The sequence below is a fragment of the Dipodomys merriami genome, unplaced genomic scaffold, assembly GCF_024711535.1.
Source record: "Dipodomys merriami isolate MVZ:Mamm:240054 unplaced genomic scaffold, mDipMer1.0.p SCAF_15, whole genome shotgun sequence".
In the NCBI taxonomy this organism is placed as follows: Eukaryota; Metazoa; Chordata; class Mammalia; order Rodentia; family Heteromyidae; genus Dipodomys; species Dipodomys merriami.
Genome location: NW_027202826.1, coordinates 18,228,644 through 18,247,654, shown reverse-complemented (window position 1 = coordinate 18,247,654; position 19,011 = coordinate 18,228,644). Strand labels below are relative to the sequence as shown.

The 19,011-nt window shown below is 38.8% G+C and overlaps 1 protein-coding gene across 1 annotated transcript; it reads left to right on the top strand.

Moving 5' to 3' along the window:
* Window positions 1-1,609: 1,609 nt before the first annotated feature.
* Window positions 1,610-15,691, top strand: LOC138826926 (all-trans-retinol dehydrogenase [NAD(+)] ADH4-like). Its single transcript, XM_070022320.1, has 9 exons — window positions 1,610-1,714; window positions 2,933-3,034; window positions 4,322-4,463; window positions 6,150-6,237; window positions 7,991-8,222; window positions 9,554-9,814; window positions 11,679-11,814; window positions 12,629-12,767; window positions 15,106-15,691. Exons 1-9 carry the CDS (start codon window positions 1,697-1,699, stop codon window positions 15,128-15,130), a joined length of 1,143 nt encoding a protein of 380 aa, XP_069878421.1. The 5' UTR covers window positions 1,610-1,696; the 3' UTR covers window positions 15,131-15,691.
* Window positions 15,692-19,011: the final 3,320 nt, after the last annotated feature.

Sequence of the window (19,011 nt, the reverse complement as noted above, 5' to 3'; positions counted from 1 at the left end):
TGTGTAGCTAACAAAGGCCCTGAGTTCAAATTCCAGTGCTGAGGAAACAGAGGAGGAGGAAAAGGAGGAGGAGGAGGAGGACGAGGAGGAGGACGAGGAGGAGGAGGAGGAGGAGGACGACGAGGACGAGGAGGAGGAGAGAAGAAAGGGGAGGAAGAAACAGATGAGAAGGAAGGAAGAAAGAAAAGGAAGGAAGGAAGGAAGGGAGGGAGGGAGGAAGGGAAGGAGGGAGGGAGGGAGGGAGGAATGATTTAGAAACTAAGTCTGGAGAAGATAGTGAAATTCTATGAGACCATGAAAAGCAATGACACACACTAAAAAAAAAATACTGACAGGGAAAGATGTTTAAAAAAAACTGTTAAAAAGAAAATATGTGGGATGCGTAACAGCTGCACACACCTAATATAAAATTTTAAATTATGTAAAGCAAAAAGTTAAGAGGAGTACTGTAAGAAATCAACACATGCTAAAAAGCAATTTAAAACAGTATGGTCTATGCATCTCCAGTGCTTATCCTCACTAGTAACCACAGAAACGTAAATTAAAAATACATTTGCATACCCTTACGCACCTCCAGAGTATCAAGTGTTTTTTAAGTCTGGCAAAGTGAGCACGAGTGAGGGACATCCACTCTTGTAAATCTCTTTGGCCTTGACTTTCAAAGTTGGAGCACAACATGCATGGTACGCATAAACCGACATGTTGTACAGCTCCTTTCTACAACTACAATACTAATTTTTGAAAAAGAGTTGGAGAGCCAGCGATTCCATTCCTAATCATAATACTTACCAACCGTTAGGAGGCATTCCACTTCTTACAAACGGCCGTACAAGTGTGACTCCAGGAGACTTCACTCCACCTCAGTGGTTGCACCTAAGGGGTACTTGGCTTTGGTCCCAAAGGTTCCAGAAAAACCTGTGTTCTAGAGGATAAGCAGAGAGTCCCAAGGAATACTGAGAGGAGCTTTTTGGCAGTGACTCCACACCATTCTCCGGGACTTTGAGTTTTTGTGACTGGGTTTTTTCTAGTATGCTAATTATCTTAACAGTGGACTTATGAGTATTAGTTCTAAAGAGTACCTAAGGAAACTCAAACCTATATGCATCAGGAAACATGAACAGAACTTTCACACAACCACTGACTCATCTTCAGCAAATAAAGAATAAAATAGTCAATTCATACAGTAGAATATTCAAGAATCATGAAAATGAAATGCAACAAAGGCAGCATCTCACTAACAGGTCAGAGGGAAGCACAGGGAAGAATACATACATTCATTTTTAATACATTAAACTATTGTATAGGGAAATAGAAATATACAGAAAGACTATACCATCTTCAAGTAAATGACTCTCAAGGAGAGAGCAGTGGGGATGCCTGTAATAATTATTTGTATAACTCAGCCCAATATGTTTCATGCACTTTTCTTTATTATCTTAAGTTTTGTGATGAAAAAAAATTCTTGGAGCTCTCCAGAGCAATAAGTTTACAGCTGAAACATGATAACACAAATCACGTGGGGAATGCTGAGCTAAGCTGTGAAGCAATAAAAAGGCAAGTGATTGGAGGAGGAAACAGCAGGACTAGTATTTATTCAGACTTTTCAGTGCAGGACACAGAGTATTCTGGGTAGAGGTGGACAGCTTCTCACGCCAGAAAGAAATTTCCAAGGCAAGCTCCCCTAAGGGAAAGAGAAATGAGCACCAAGGGAAAGGTAAGTACATAACCTGTATCTGTTCAGTTTGTACATTTGTGAAAGAAGCTTCCTTCAGGGGTTAAGCTCAGATCAAAGAAATTTAAAGCTGATTAAAAGGAAATGAGTAGTCTCCATGCTAAGAATTTATTCTAAGGAATTAACTGTAGATTTGCCAAAGCATTTACTAGAAGGATATTTTAAATTAAATACTATTTAAACAGCAAAATTTAAGCAACTATGCTATCACCATAAAATAGAATTGTACCTATTGTGTATAAATCTAGATTTGAAAATATTATCTGCAATATGATCCTATTCAGGAAGACATCCAAGATAAAAATCTGCTGGTTTGAAGACTAAACTCAAGCAGCACACCTACAAAACACATCAGTGCTCTGACAAACAAAACTGTGATCACTCACAATGGAATGAAATTTGTTAAGCCAACACGTCCTTCTGGCCACTTACAAAAATCTTTAAGCACTATAAAAACATATTTTTTTCTTTTTTGGGGGGGGTGTGGTTGTGGGGCCTGAACTCTGGGCCTGGGGGCTGTCCCTCAGCTCTTCAGTTCAAGGCTAGCGCTCTACCACTTGAGCCACAGTGCCATTTCCGGCTTTTTTCTTTTTTGCTTATGTGGTGCTGAGGAATTGAACCCAGGGCCTCAGGCATGCCAGGCAAGCGCTCTACCACTGAGCTAGCGTCCTAGCCCAAAAACATATTCTTTCTTATGAAGGGGGGGAAATCAAGTCATTCTATCAGGATAAATTTTTAATAGAATTATTTGTTTAAAAATAATTTATGGGACTGGGAATGTGGCTCAGTGGTAAAGTACTTGCCTATCATGCATGAAGCCCTGGGTTCAATTCCTCAGTACCACACAAACAGAAAAAGCCAGAAGTAGTGCTGTGGCTCAAGTGATAGAACACTAGTCTTGAGTACAGAAAAACTCAAGAACAGAGCCCAGGCCCCAAGTTCAAGCACAGGACAGGCAAAAATAATAATAGTTTAATGTAATGACTATAACATAGAATTGACTTAGGTTCAAATGAAGATCCCTTGTCTTCAAAATAATATATGTAACAATCTGCCACAAACAATTTATCAACAAATTTCAGTACTACCTTTTCTCCCATGATACTGTATTCCTTTGCCTCTCTCTTTCTCTCTCCATCTCTCCTTTCCCTTCACTTCCATTTCTTCTCTCTCTCACTCCTTCATTCCCCTCTCTTTCAGGTTATTAAATGCAAAGCAGCTGTTGCCTGGGAAGCAGGCAAGCCCTTATCTATTGAGGAGATTGAAGTAGCTCCCCCCAAGGCTCATGAAGTTCGAATTCAGGTGAGTGAGGACTTTCCCTGGTAGATATACCCATACCCAAAGTGCAGGCTTGATTTCTAACAGTTTACTCTGACCTGGTATGAGTGAGAGGCCTTAGAGTCTCCTCTCCACCAGTAGTTATAGTATATAACTTGAGTTATATTTATAGGTCCAGATTAAAGTAGGCATTATCTCATTTTTTATAATGGGCTTAAAATCTGAGAATCAGCAAAGGAATTCACTTAGAACTAGGCTTTTGTTATTCTCCATTTACCAACTATTAAAAAGTGTTATTAAAGGAAAGTAGAAGGTGGACACCTGTGCCTCACATCTATAACCCTATCTACTCAAAGGCTAAGATCTGAGAATGGTAGTTTGAAGCCAGCCCAGGCAGAAATATCCTCAAGACTCTATCTTCAATTAACCACCAAATAAGCTGGACTGGAAGCTTGGCTCAAGTGGTAGATTACCAGCTATGCACAAAAAAAAATGTGAGGAACAGAATAGGTTCTCAGTTCAAGCCCCAGTACCAACACACACACACACACACACATACACACACACACACACGAAAAGCAGAGCAGTGAAGACAGGTAAGTTCTTCATTTTTGTTCAAGCCATTATAGGTTTGTATGTGAGAATGAATGGAACAACCTTTTTGTCAGATACTAAAGAACAATTATACAAAGATACTCTGAAAATTCATTTAGGCAATATTTCCCATTTAACTATAAAAATGTTATTTCCTCAACATTATTTCATGTAGTTTCAACAGAATTTGAATAAGCCATGGAACCTTTCTTCTCTCTCTGCCTAATAGGTTTTATTCTGCTCTTACTACTTGCATTTTTCCTCTGCTGAAGACAATAACAGCCAATCCTACATCTTAGGTTTTTTCAACAATGATAGTTAGAAAACTTGCCCAGGGGCTGGGAAGGTGGCTCAGTGGTAGAGTGCTTGCCTTGCATTCATGAGGCCCTGGGTTCAATTCTTCAGCACCACATAAGTAAAAAGAAAAAAGCCGGAAGTGGCGCTGTGGCTCAAGTGGTAGAGTGCTAGCCTTGAGCTGAAGAGCTGAGGGACAGTGCCCAGGCCCACAGTTCAGGCCCCACGACCGGACAAAAACAAAAAAAACAAAAAAACTTGCCCAGCCTATTTTCATTTGTTCTTTTGGTTTTTTACAAAATATAATTCCTAAGTTCTAGGGGTGCTGTAAGGTTTCAAGATGACATGAGACCTGAAATTATTGTAACATCTATCTCAACAGTAACTGTAGAAATATGACTCAAGTCTGTAATTACTTTGTAGGTAATGGCCACTTCCGTCTGCCACACTGATGCCCTTAATATTGACCCTAATTTCAAGAATGGTGTGTTCCCAGTGATTGTTGGACATGAGTGTGCAGGAATTGTGGAAAGCATTGGGCCAGGAGTGACCAACTTCAAGCCAGGTAATTTTACCTTCTGATTCAAACTCAATAGAAAAACCAGGCTTTTTCAGAGATGATTTCTGGTGGTGTCTTGGCTTTGCATGTTGTAAGTGATCTCTGTTAACATAAGAGGACCAACCATCTTTTCCCAAATCAAAAGTGAGACATAGAACCTATAGTTAACATGGAGATGGGACATTTGAATTTGGAAGTGTCTAATAAGATCTAGGAAATATGGCCACTTTATTTATATAATGTGCTCAGAAATTGTCCTAAAAGCTGGGCACCAGTGGCTAACCCCTGTAATCCTAGCTACTCAGGAGGCAAAGAGCTGAAGATCGTGGTTCAAAGGCAGCCTGGCAGGAAAGTCCATGAGACTATTATGTCCAATAAACCAGTCGAAAAATCGGAAGTGGTGCAGTGGCTCAAGTGGGACAGTGCTAGTCTTAAGCTGAAGAGCGCAGGGACACCATTCAGGCCCAGAGTTCAAGCCCCATGACCAACAATAATAGAAAAGAAAAAAGAAAAGAAATTTGTCCTAAAACACAATATTTTATGATTAGTTAAAATTAAAGCAACCATGGTTCAGAAATGTTATACTTTATGTAAAATAGAAAGTATGTCACCTATTTTAACATTATATAAAGAATAAGAAGACAGTTTAAGGTTTAAAAACACTATACATATCAATGTTAGCCTAATTTTCTTTATGGAAGCTTGTAAGATACATATAATACCTAAATAAAGCATGTCAATGGCTGAGATTATTTTCTTCACCTCACACTGCCATGTGACCTATGTACTGCCCTCTTGTCACACAGGATAAACATGACTCTCTTCTTTGATGAGATTGCTCCAGACTTAGATACATGGCAATGGTATCAAATTTCCTATCTCTATCTAGCCTATGTACCATCTATATTAAAAAAGGATCTGTTTTACTATTCATAGTGTTTGAAAATACAAATAATAATAGTCATGCTACAAAGAATTACAATGAAATCATAGGACTCTGAAGAGATAAGACCAACAGATTTGTCACTTGACTGCCCAGTGCAGTACATAAAGAAAAACTGATATCTCACCTACATAGAAAACCGTAAGAGAATCACAGTCTAAGGCTGACCCCTGGGCAAAAATGTGAGACTCTATCTGAAAAAAATAACTAAAGCAAAATAAAGGTTGGGGACATGGCTCGAGTGGTAGAACACCTGCTTAGCAAGCACAAGGCCTTTGGTTCAAATGCCAATACTACCAAAATAAACAAAAAGACAACACATGCAATACGTAGAAGAATCCATACTCTTACATTTTAATGAAATAAAACATTTTAGCTAACTGTACTTTCTAGTGAATATGTAAAAATGATAGGAGTGACTCTGATCATAAGTTGAATATCCTTTGTATAGCTACTGAAAAATAGTTTTAAAAGGAAAAAAATGAAAAAATTTAAATGCTGTTCCCTTGTACAGAGATTTTTGGAGGGGGAAGGAGTTAGGGATAGAGTTCAAGGCCTTGTACATGATACAAAGCACTCTACTACTGGGCCCTATCTCCAGCCTTGCTTTTAGAAACTTATAATACCTTAGGATGCCTAGAGGTATGGATCAGTGGTAGAGTGTCAGACTAGCAAACAACAGGCCCTGAGTCAAACCCCAATACTGCCAAAAAAGACAGAATCATACCACATATGACCTTTCTTTCTAGGTGACAAGGTTATTCCATTCTATACACCTCAGTGTAAAAAATGCAAGTTCTGTCTGAATCCACACACAAATTTTTGTGGAAAATTGCGGTAAGTTTCTATATGTTATTATTAGGATGTTTAGCAATGGGTTGGTTATACCTAAATGGAGTTCAGAAGAGGCAAACCTTCTGTTCACTAATTGTACTTCTAATGTATCCCAGACAGTGCTCCAAATATGCAGTAACATGCTGCAATATTCTTTGCAAATTTTGCAATGAATATCAATATCAAAAGGAATGTCCTCTAGTAATAGAGAGGACTAACAAATTGCTATATAGTAGCACATTGGAAAAGTACAGTGAAATGGTCTAAGTTTGAAGTATGTGTATAGAACGATTTGACACACATAATGTCTTTTCACACAAATAATGATATTAGGGGGAAAAAACAAGTAGCTGAAGGATATATAGTATATGCTATTATACACAAAACAATAGGCTAGAAGCGCATACTATAAAATAGATATCATTGAGGTGATAAATGGCAAATTCAAAATAGTATCTACTCTGCAGGAATGAGAGTAGAGTCATTTGCTTCCGCGCTTCATAGCTCAATGTCTCCTGACAGATTTTCACATAGGCAGCATGGCTTGAGTCTAAATCTTAACCACCTTATTTTTATTTCACTGAAACTATAGGAGGGCCTATTTGTTCTTAATGCTAACTGAAGCTAGTTATCTCAGAAATTAAAATACTACTCATAGGCCCTGAAGCTTGGTAGGCTATAAGCCAGCTCCAGCAAAGTAAAGAGACCGTATGTCAAAAGCAAAACACAAAGGAAAGGGCTGAGGATATAGTTCAAGTTGTAGACTGCTTGCCTAGTATGTAAAAGGCCCTGAGTTCAATCCCTACTACCAAATAAAACCACAACAAATACTATACTGTGCTTGTATCTACTTCTGTGCTTCGGGCTCCTCATTTATAACATGGGGATAGTAATGTCTGATTTGCAGACTTGTTGTTGATGCTCAAAAAACCAAAACTACATTCTTCTGCAAACTTTAATGAAATAAAAGATTTATCAATAGAGATGATCAGAATCTATGTCTACTTTTAACATGTTCATCCCCCCCCAAAAAATTAGCATCAGATCAAGTGTTTAGATCATAAATGTTAATTTAGGAGGAAATATGGTAACAGAAAAATATGTTAAGCCCAATTTCAGGTATAGCAACAGCAAAATTCCCTAAAAAGAACACTCTGTAGGACAAATGGCTTGGTTTCTTTAAAAAAAAATCAAAAAAACAGAGGAAGAGAGGATACAAATGAAAGGTTACCAAGATATTTATCAAACCTCATGCACTATGTAGATATATACATATGTAGATATATACAATATTGAGATATATACTGAAATATTTCAATGCAGATGAAATAGTGATATCTGAAATCCATACAGAAATAATTTACATATTGTGGAAGATAATAGATAGAACCAGACAACCTATGAGTTGATTGTAACTGAAGCCATGAACAGATGTACAGGCTTTATTATAGTCTTCTGTTTTTATAATAACATTCTTCAATAGAAACTGTTATGAATTAATACACACATAGACCTTAAAAGGGTTTCTGGCACACACACAAAGCCTTCAACAAATGTTTGTTGCTATGGTCTTTAAATTTTTTCCAAAAGACTATAAATTATCACCTTAGTTAGTTTCCCATTTTTTCCATGTGAATTCCATAAAATTGTCATTACAGATAATATAAGGCAAACACATTTATTTAAAAAGTGATCAGTGTCCTAATTACTTTCTTCTTCTTTGTATCTCTCCCCCTCTCTCTTTTCAATTATCCAGTAATTTAAAAAATCCTACTGTTGATCAAGAACTAATGGAAGATAAAACCAGCAGATTTACCTGCAAAGGAAAGCCAATTTACCATTTCATGGGAGTCAGTTCATTCTCTCAGTACACTGTGGTGTCTGATGTCAACCTTGCAAAAATACATGATGATGCAAATTTAGAGCGTGTCTGTCTGCTTGGATGTGGGTTTTCAACTGGCTATGGTGCTGCAATCAACACTGCCAAGGTGAGTTGTTAAACAGTCCAGGATATACAAACAGAGGGTTACTGGGAAGCAATGTAAAGAAACCATCATCAATTGTCTTCAAACGTTGGCTATTTTGTTTCTTGCTCTGGGATAAATAACTTAGCCCCTCTAGAAAAAATACCCATTGGTAATACTTGTGAGAATAATTGAATTATATCACCTATGTAAAATAGCTGGCCTCATAAATGGCTAGGCTTAGCACCTGTTACATGTTATATGCTATACCAGCCTGCTAGATTATAAATCATCCCGATGTAAATAAAGCCTGATCAGATATGTTTCATAGTATCTTATATCAGGACAACTGACCCAAAAGGCAACAGGAACCATAGAAACCCTTGCCATCACCTACTTCCTCCCTGATGCTGGGGATTCTCTTTCAATCAATAACAACTTATCTTAGTTTCCCATCCCTGTATCTTCTGCCACCCCTGATGGTAGTAAGATATGGCTCTGGAATCCCATGTTAGAAAAAAATTACCAAGATAATAAAGCTAGATACAAGAGAGATGTTGAGAAAGTATCTTCTAAGTGGATGCCTCAAATGTTGCAGAGATTTCCTCGACCTCTCTCAGATTCTTCACTGTCAGACAAGACATCTGGACTCCATTCCATCTAAAGAAATCAGTTATTTGGAATCATAAGTGAGACAATTGCCTCAGATCGAATTTTTAAAGGGTGAAATATTACCTCCTTGAAATGTGTGGGCTTTTATTTTTTATCTGACCACACTGAAAAGTAAAACAAGTGAGTTATTTTTATTTGAGTTTGTTCTTTATGAACTGACCATCTTCATATCCCTTAAATAATTCTCTAACCTTAAAAGGTAATGTATCCATTTTCACATTGGCAGAATTTCTTAATTGGATGTATCATATAGTTTTTTACCAAGCAGTCTCAGGCTTGTAATTTGGAGTCTTCACCTCACCCTACCCTTTAAGAGAAACTAAAAATGCTGGGCACTAGTGGGCACTAGCATTACTAGTGTAATCCTAGCTACTCAGGATCATTTTTCAAAGCCACCCTGGGAAGGAAAGTCTGTGAAACTCTTATCTCCATTAAACCACCAGAAAGACAGAAGTGGCACTGTATCTTAAGTGGTAGAGTGCTCACCTTGAGCTGAAAAGCTGAAGAACAATACCCAGGCCCCAGAGTTCAAGCCCAAAATTGACAAAAAAAAAAAAAAAAAAAAGCAAGAGAGAGAGGGGGGGAAGGAAGGAAGGAAGGAAGGAAGGGAGGGAGGGAGGGAGGGAGGAGGAAACCAGCTGCTATAAAAGTAAATTATAAAAGTGTAATTTTCCTGCCCCCAGGTCACTCCTGGTTCTACGTGTGCTATCTTTGGCCTAGGAGGTGTAGGTCTTTCTGCTGTAATTGGCTGTAAAGTAGCAGGAGCTTCCAGAATCATCGTTACTGACATCAACAACGAGAAGTTTACTCTCGCCAAAGCCCTGGGAGCAACTGATTGTCTAAATCCTAGAGAGCTAGACAGACCCATCCAGGAAGTCATCATTGAAATGACCAATGGCGGGGTGGACTTTGCCATTGAGTGTATAGGAGGATATCAACACATGGTTTGTACATTTTTTTTCCTTGTGTATTTTCAATGTGTTCTTTAATCATCAAATGATAGATGAAGATAGGCTGCTTGTAGTTGGTATAATTATTCCTTCTTAATCTTTTCAAACAAAATAAGAACTGTCAGCCATAATTCATTTAAACATGCCCTCAGCCTTCCATGCCCACTGACATATCCTGTATTCATCTTCTTTCTGTTACCAACAAGGAAGTGTCTGAGACTGGGCACTTGTATAGAAAAGAGGTTTGTGTGTGGTTATGTAGGCTAGAAGTCCAAACTGTATAAGGTTGTCTACAGTCAGGATGGCCCTCAGGGCTGACAGCATCTGGGTGGGAATATGTATGAGGAAAAAGTCACATGGCAAGACAGGAAGCCAGAGTGAGGATCTGGGCCAGTAACAATCACAAACTGGGCCATTCCTCTTCATTTGAGATCCCTTTTAATTGCTCAATATAACATATTACTAGACTGAAAATAATTTTCAATTGAGTTTTCCAATTTCCTATGTCTTTTTTATTTACTTTTTTCTGACTTTCATAAGGAGGTTAAGATTTCATGGGTCCAGTGAGGTGCCCAGTACTTCCTGTTTAGAGTCACCATTCCATCATTCTTCCCCATCCCATCTGCTCTCTCTCACCAGGCTCATTTCACATTGCCTACTTTCTTTACCACATAGGACAGTTAATAACTTGGCTGTATTTGTCCCCTGTCCCTTCTCCTTTGGGAATAAAAAAAATCATTTTTGTTTTGTAGCCAGGTTGGCCTCAAAGTCACTGTGTAACCAAACTGGCCTTGAATTCACAATGTTCCTGGAATAATCCTCTAGTACTAGAATCACAGGCTTGTGCAACCACATTTGTAACTGGCCAAGAAAATGTCCCTTTTGACTATTAAATAAAATAAAGTAAAAAGTCAACTATAACACATAGACCATGAACAGAAGTTAATTGCTATAATGCCCAGCATTATTCTTCACTAAATATTCACCTAATATGCATGTGCTCAAAGACACTAAACTGAGGGTGTTTTTTGTTTTGTTTGTTTGCTGGGAATAAATGAAGAGAACTAGAAGTGTGTGTGTGTGTGTGTGTGTGTGTGTGTGTGTGTGTGTGTGTGTGTGTGTGTATGTGTGTGTGTGTGTGTGTCTGTGTCTGTGTGTCTGTGTGTGTCTGTGTGTCTGTGTGTCTGTGTAGGGCAAGTGCCTAGCAAGTGCAAGAACCTGAATACAAGACTCCAGTATCATACCCATATAGAAAAGAATGAATTTATGAACTGAATTATCTGCCCATGGATTCTTCTTGTTTCATTAGTGTGAGTTATAGAAAGCATTTGTGACCAAGTGCCAGAGGCTCACCCATGTATAGCTAGCTACTCAGGAGGCTGAGATCTGAGGATCCCAGTTCAAAGGCAGCCCAGGAAAAAGTCTGTGAGTGTCTTATCTCTAATAAATTGCTCAAAAAAGGCCAGAAGTGGTACCGTGGCTCAAGTGGTAGAATGCTATCCTTAAGCAAAAGAAGCTCAAGTACAGAGCCCAGGCCCAGATTTTAAGCCCCAAGACTAGCAAAAATAAAATAAAAATAAAAACTAGTTGTGATTTCATTCCTTTTCACTTACATCTTTACTCAGCCTGATTCCTAAACCTCTTCTAGAGAAGAGATAAAGAATAAATTCAACATCCCCAGAAGTGGACTCCGTAATGTGTCCAACCCTGAATTTTATCTGACTGATGCAAACCCTAGAAGAGAATGAAAACTTGTGATGAGAACAAAATGTTCCCTAAAATATTGTGTATTTCCATACTGGAGTTCATGTTCTGCTCTTCTACTGACTCTAGAAATCTTTTGTGTTTGACCCTTCAGAGAGCAGCTCTAGACTCCACATCAGTAGGTGGGGGAACCTGTACTTTGGTTGGAGTGAAGGCTGGTGACAAAGCACTGGATGTGTCTCCAGAGGAGCTAATAATGGGCCGTACTCTAAATGCAACACTCTTTGGAGGTTAGTATTTTTTTACCTTCATAGATTTTAATTTTCTTCATAGTAATAAAAAATTGTAACACTGAGGATTATTGACTCATTTCCTTAATTAATAATTAACAATTAATTATTGAATCATCTCTTCACTGAGAAAGTAAACCATATCTAAAGACTGTATAAAAACTACTCATTATGTGAAAGTAAATGGAGTCAATATAGAAAGATAATCAAAACTAGCAAATTGAAATTCAAATTGTGCTGAAATAAACCAACATAGAGTAGCAGAAAGTAGACACTGACCTAATTGAGGTAATTTCTTATCTAGAGTAGAAAATAATCTTTCTGTGTGTGTTGTGTGTGTGCACAAGCACAGGTGCACCCCAGTATTGGAACTTGAATTCAGGGCCTGAGTGCCATCTCTAAGCTTTGTTACTTAAGGCTAGTGCTCTATCATTTGAGCCATAGCTCTACTTCCAGCTTTTTTGGTGATTAATTAGAGATGAGTCCCACAGAGTTTCCTGCCTAGCTCGCTTCAAACTGTGATCCTCAGATCTCAGCCTCCTGAATAGCTAGGATTACAGACATGAGCCATGGTACCTGGTTTGACTATTTCTTATGAAGACAAAAAATAATAGATATAGAAAACTAAAGCTATATAGAAAGTATAGAAAATTAAAGATGTATACAATATCAAAAATGGAGGGGAGGTGTTATATATATTTGAAACTTGGATTGCTTCAGACTGACCTAATATTAATTCACCTAACACATACTTATTAAACTACTTCTTCATGTGACATCTTTTTCTTTATGTGGTATTTTGACCAAATTACAGGATGGAAGAGTGTAGATTCTGTACCAAAGCTGGTTAATGACTACATGAATAAGAAATTCAATCTGGATTTATTTGTGACCCACACCCTGCCCTTTGACAAAGTCAATGAAGCATATGACCTAATGAACCAAGGAAAAAGGTAAATCACTAGATAGATGATTTGAGTGGTTTAGAAACCTTTGTGCTGAGTCTTTTAAAATATCATTTAAGCCAGGTGCCGGTGGCTCACAACCGTAATCCTAGCTACTAAGGAGGCTGAGATCTGTAGATCACGGTTCAAAGCTAGCCTGGGCAGGAAGGTCTATGAGACTCCAATAAACCACTAGAAAACCAAAAGTGGCACTGTGGCACAAGCGAAAGAGTGCTCGTCTTGAGCTGAAGAGTGCAGGGATAGCACCCAGGCCCAGAGTTCAAGAACCCACAACCAACAACAACAACAAAAAAAAAAACATTTAAGACCTCTCCAGTTTGCCTTTTCTGACTTTCTTTATTGTAACTGTTAAATTACAATAACAAATCAACAATTAAATAATGGCCACTTTGAAAAAAAAAGCTGTTAGTTCTGTAACGCAGCACCCTGTTACTTACAGTATGATGTGGAGCACTAGTACAAACTGGTATGTGCTTGCCCTTTCACCAGTGTTCACGAGGTGGCATTACTCCCCTACAAGGAGAGGCTTCTCAATATAATGTTAGACCCCCTCTGGTTCAGTGTACTCCTGAGTCTAGAATGCATATGTTCTGCAATTTGACATGGAGTGTCCACACCAGGCCCTACATGAAAGCGCCCTGCGACACCACAGGGATGTGAGCACACAGTGGCAGGTGTCAGACTGGTGAAGGATCCTTCGACTCTGTCATTATCTTGCTCTGACACTTTGACCCACAATTTTAGATATCAGGTGCTCTCTTTTATTGGACTCTAGGAACTGATTTATAGCCATGTTCCAATTGAACATTACCCTAGGAGTGGGATGTGGGTAAGACAAGGATTGATTAATTTACTTAAAATGTTCAATATTGTTCAGTAGAAGCAAAGAATGAAAAACATGAGGAATAAGATTACTTAGAGGAGGGGGGTGGGAAGGTGGCTCAGTGGTAGTGCTTGCCTAGCATGCATGAAGCCCTGGATTTGATTCATCAGTACCACACACAAAGAAAAAGCAAGAAGTAGGGCTGTGGCTCAGGTGGTAGAGTGCTAGCCTTGAGCAAAAGAAGCTCAGGGAGAGTGTCCAGGGCCTGAGTTCAAGCCCCCAGGACTAACAAAAATAAAAAGATTACTTAGAGGAGATACAGGGCAAGGAGGAAAAGTAAACTTGAAGGCCTAACAAAGATATGAGAAGCTAATGAGGAGGTAAAAATGACAGGAGTTCACAGAAGAGAATAAATGTTTTAGAAAACGTAAGAAGGTCTATGATTTGAGGACCCAGGCTTTTTCACAAAGAAAGAATATGTGAAAGCCACAACATAACGAAAAGAAGTTCAATCAAACAGAAAGAAAAAATAAAGATTATCTTTAAACTATACTATAAAACTTTACTAGTAAAGTAATATGCACATCTCGCTACGGCCCAAATTGTGTGTTCTTCAAGTTAGTAGCTGGGTATGGGTATGGAGCCTTATGGCTGAAGTTCATAGTTCCTCTACCACGACCCCTTACCCTAGAGATCTCAGTCACAGACTTAAGTGATAGTCAAATGGAAAATATTCCATCACTTTATCAGTAGGTTGGCAGGTCTCCATTTCTGCAAGGAGGCTTCCCTCATAATTAGCGCTGAAACAGAGGCCTAGATGTCATTTTCCCTTGCTGATCTCCAGAAGAAACCACCTGATTGTCCACACAGATGGAAAGGTAGCATCAGGAAAGGAACTTAATGGTCCTCCCAGGTATACTCACCATGTGGCACAGGTCCTCTTTCCACAACTGCACAGAAGCAAGGGAGTAGATGAAGGGGGTTCGGACACCACATCTGCTTACCCTGGCTTGTGATGAGGAAAAGTCTCAGTTTCTCCTCCTACACAAAGATGTCACTTCCAGTTTCTGGGTAGAGAAAATATGTAAGCATGGTACCCTGCTGATGTCAGGAAGTCTACAGTAATGTCTGAGATAAGGAATTCTCTGTCCTTGAGGCTTATCCCCTTCTTAATTCCCACACTTTGAAGTTATCAAGGATTGAAAACATCTGGGTTGTCAGAAAGTAGCATCCCAACACACAGAATTCCTCTCATGAGCATCTTTGCCTTGGCAAAGAGAAAGCCAAGAGCAGTGACTAGCCTCATTCCTCCTTGGTATGCTCTATTATCAACAGCACCAGAGGGCAACAGGACCTCCACAGCTCAAATGAGATCACATTTTCCTGAATGACTATGAAGAAAGATTAGACCAAACGCTGAACTTATAGAACAAGTATTTCTTGTGGGCTTTGGGTAAATTGATCGGGTAAATTAATTTATTAATGCTTTATTTTTATTAACAGCATCCGAACAATTCTGACCTTTTGAAGATCCCAGGAACAATTTGGAAGATCATTGTCTGGTTAATATGATAAATCAAGGAAAGTATGACTTGTAAGAAACAGTCTCTGTTAATATCTCAGCATAAAATAGCAATTAATAGGAGCAGCATCTGTAATCATCTATGTTTTCAGACTTACCTGTGTTAACAATGATAACTAAAGTATTCAAGAATAGAATCATAAGATAGTTAGGAATTGTCTAAAACTTTGGGGAGAAAGAATGAAGGAATAAATAAAACTGGATTTTGTTGTTTATAATTTTTAAGCTCACTAGTGAATATATGGAGTCTCATTATACTATTGTCTTCACTTTTGTCTGTTGAAATTTTTCTACAAAAACCTTAAAGTATTACTATGTTTATCACTATGTTGATTATATACATATATAAATTACTGTTACATGATTTCTGTGTTCTACTAAGCCACAAGACATTCTTTGTAAATAAGTTGCCAAATTATTTCCTTTTTAATTTGTGTTATCTTCTCTTGTCCCCTCTACTATAACCAGAAGTAATGAGATATCAGAACCTACATAAATAAAGATTTATTTAAAGAAAAATGAGTCTATGCTCTGAAAGTTCTGTTTCCTAAAATAATCTTCCTTTTTATCTTTGATAATTATCATAACTGTAATGTGTAGTGCTTTCTTTGCAGATCACTCTTACTCACATTAACTGGCATGATTTTCTACATCCAATTAAAAGTAACAAAGAAGGCTGGGAAGGTGGCTCAGAGTGATTGCCTTGAATGCATGAGGCCCTGGGTTCCATTCCTCAGCACCACATATGCAGGAAAAGCCAGAAGTGGCACTGTGCCTCAAGTGGTAAAGTGATAGCCTTGAGCTGAAAAGCTGAGGGACAGTGCCCAGGCCCAGAGTTCAGGCCCCACAACCAACAAAAAGAAAAAAAAAGTAACAAAAAGTGAAGCAAATTGGGCTCTAGCGGCTCACATTTGTAATCCTACCTACTCAGGAAGCTGAGATCTGAAGGTCAGGGTTTGAAACTAGCCCATACAGGAAAGTCTATGAGACAATTAACCACTAAAAAAAAACTAGAAGTGGAGCTGTGGCTCAAATGGTAGCATAATAGCCTGGGGCAAAAATGCTCAGAGACAGCACTCAGGCCCTGAGTTCAAGCCCCAGTACAAACACACACACACACAAACAAAAGAGCAATGCATTACCATAAAGTTATATAGTGGGTGAAGACATTTGTGTAAGATTCAACAGTAAGATTAATGTAGGAGGAGCAAGTGGGAGTTTTCAAACTCTTACTATTATAGATGTTAGAATAGTTATTCACAAAAGATGAGTTACCTAATTCATGTTAGAGTAATAGACACTAGCTTCCAACCTGGAGTAATTTCTTAAATCTACCTGTTTTCTTTAAAACGTCTACATTTTGAACTCTGAGAGAAAACCATCTGTGAAGCTTTAGCTGATGTGAGTAGTAATGACACAAAGCAGAAACTCACATTGCTTAGTTAAGATTTTATTTCTTTGGAAATAGAAGCCAGTTGATCTGTAGATGTTTCCTGTGTTGGCATTATGGAGACTAAGATGTACCCTGCTGTTGGTTGCCTTTCTCACATTTTCTCTGGATAGAGGTTTTTTTTCTCCTCATCCTCTGTCTCCTCTCCTTTGCCGTTTCAAATCTCCTAGGTTGTTTGGGACTCTGCCTCCTCTTCAACTCCTCACAGCCACAAAGCTGTTTTCATGATCAGGTCTACATTGACTTCTTGTCTCTTTGCTGAAGTCTTGGCATATGCTGCTTTGTAGTTTTTCAAGCATTTGTTTGTAAACTTCTTGAAATTAAAACAATCTCTAAATACATTCAAAGACACTCTGTAAACACTTTTCTTGATATTGAAAGTTTATCCTCATGAATGTGTAAATAGTTCATACTTTTTAGAATAGAATTTTTCTAAGATACTTCCTAAGACACTTTCTATACCAAAAACTATTAATTTTTCAGAGAAAAATAATTAAATACACAACATAATGAGAGGCTGATTTTTCTGGATCTGAAATTATTACACATATTTTTAAATGCCAGCTGCAAAGGTGCACAATATTGAATCACCAGACTGCCAGTTTTCAAAATACTGCTACAACACCCTCTTGTGGTAATTCTTCATTTCTTCATCTCTTGCAATTACTAGGCTTTCTAGTTCATGGCTGTTCACAAAGAGCACTTTACCATTTGAGCCAAACCTCTAGCCAAACTTCTGGTTGGATAGTTTGGGGTGGAGTCTCAGGGATATGGCTGCCCAGGATGGCTTTGAACTGAGATCCTCCAAGTCTCAACTTCCTGAGTACCTAGAATGATAGGCATAAGCCACTGACACCCAACATTGACATTTATAAAGAGCACTTTCATGCATTATTTCTTCTGGTCCTCAAACATTTTTAACTATGTCATAAGCTCTTTAACGACAGGTCCATTTGCCTACTTCCTGCCTGCCTTTGAGGTCTTCTAGCTATTCACCCAGAGACAGGCAAGAGAGAATTTATTCACATTATTGAGTGAATCCTGTATTTCAGGAAACACACTGTTTTCTAACTAGCCTATGAGAACCACAGTCTCTGCAAACTGAACCCATGGAAGGATGGACAGGAACAGGTAGGAGACTGTTGTTGTCTTTATGAGAACAGGAAAGAAGGAAGGGAGGAAGGGAGGAAGGGAGGGAGGGAGGGAGGGAGGGAGGGAGGGAGGGAGGAAGGGAGGGAGGGAGGAAGGGAGGGAGGGAGGGAGGAAGGTAGGCTGAAGGGGTAGCAATTTCACTCTCCATAAAAATAAAAAAGATAATGGTAGAGAGAAGACCCTTTACATCCTGCCTCAGGAAAGATATTGCAGGCTAGAGCTACAGATGTCTTGCAACTATTGTGGGAAAGATAAAGCCATGGCAGAAAAACTAGTGTCATGGAGCAGCACTTTTGCCACCCCCCAAAATCATGGTAGATCAGATAACACTGATCCTGGCAAACTGATCCTGCTGCCTGACTAGTGAGGGTGCCTACTTTGCCTCTCTTGCCTCGCTAGTTGGTCATGACTACCCCAGTATCTGGTACCCTGGGTAAAGCCAGACAGCCATCTCAACCATAGCATCCTACCAACCTAGAGAGAAAATTAGTCACCACATTCTTCCTCCACAATAGGTTTCCCAATACTTGTGTAAATGTTTACTTTTTACTCTTTTACCTTCCCCTTAAGGAAGAAGTAAATGGAATAAGTGATCAGATAGAACATGGCAGATTATTTCCAGCATTCCTCTTCCTTTGTAATCATTTTTCTTTATACTCATTCCTTTACATTATCACCAGAAGATCTGAGCGCTCAACTTCATTTAACCCGCATTAGTACTGAGGTTGGGTTTCTATGTATAAATAGGGGCTGGGAAGGTGGCTCAGTGGTAGAGCGCTTGCCTTGCATGCCTGAGGTCCTGAGTTCGATTCCTCAGCACCACATAAGCAAAAAGAAAAAAAGCCAGAAGTGGCGCTGTGGCTCAAGCGGTAGAGCGCTAGCCCTGGGCTGAAGAGCTGAGGGACAACACCCAGGCCCAGAGTTCAGGCCCCACGACCGGACCCCCCCCCAAAAAAATCTATGTATAAATAGATGGTCTTAACCATTCTTGTTACAGCAGTGCCATAAAGCAACCACAGTGCTCCTAACATAACATACAATTATGTTCTGCCCTTGAATTCCCTCAGAATTTATTCTCACAAAAACTGGTCAGAAATTTTTTATCTTTATGAATTATCAAAATGTAGTGCAAATTATTGTGGTACTTAAGCTATCTCCTTCCACAATTAATTTGTAATTAGTCCTCACAACTTAATCTGACCATAATTACAGGTGTGAGAAATGA

Excerpts from the sequence above, each read along its gene's own strand:
- LOC138826926 (XM_070022320.1), top strand. Across the intron at positions 4,464-6,149 it reads AGTGACCAACTTCAAGCCAG|GTGACAAGGTTATTCCATTC; the intron begins GTAATTTTACCT and ends CTTTCTTTCTAG. Across the intron at positions 6,238-7,990 it reads AATTTTTGTGGAAAATTGCG|TAATTTAAAAAATCCTACTG; the intron begins GTAAGTTTCTAT and ends TCAATTATCCAG.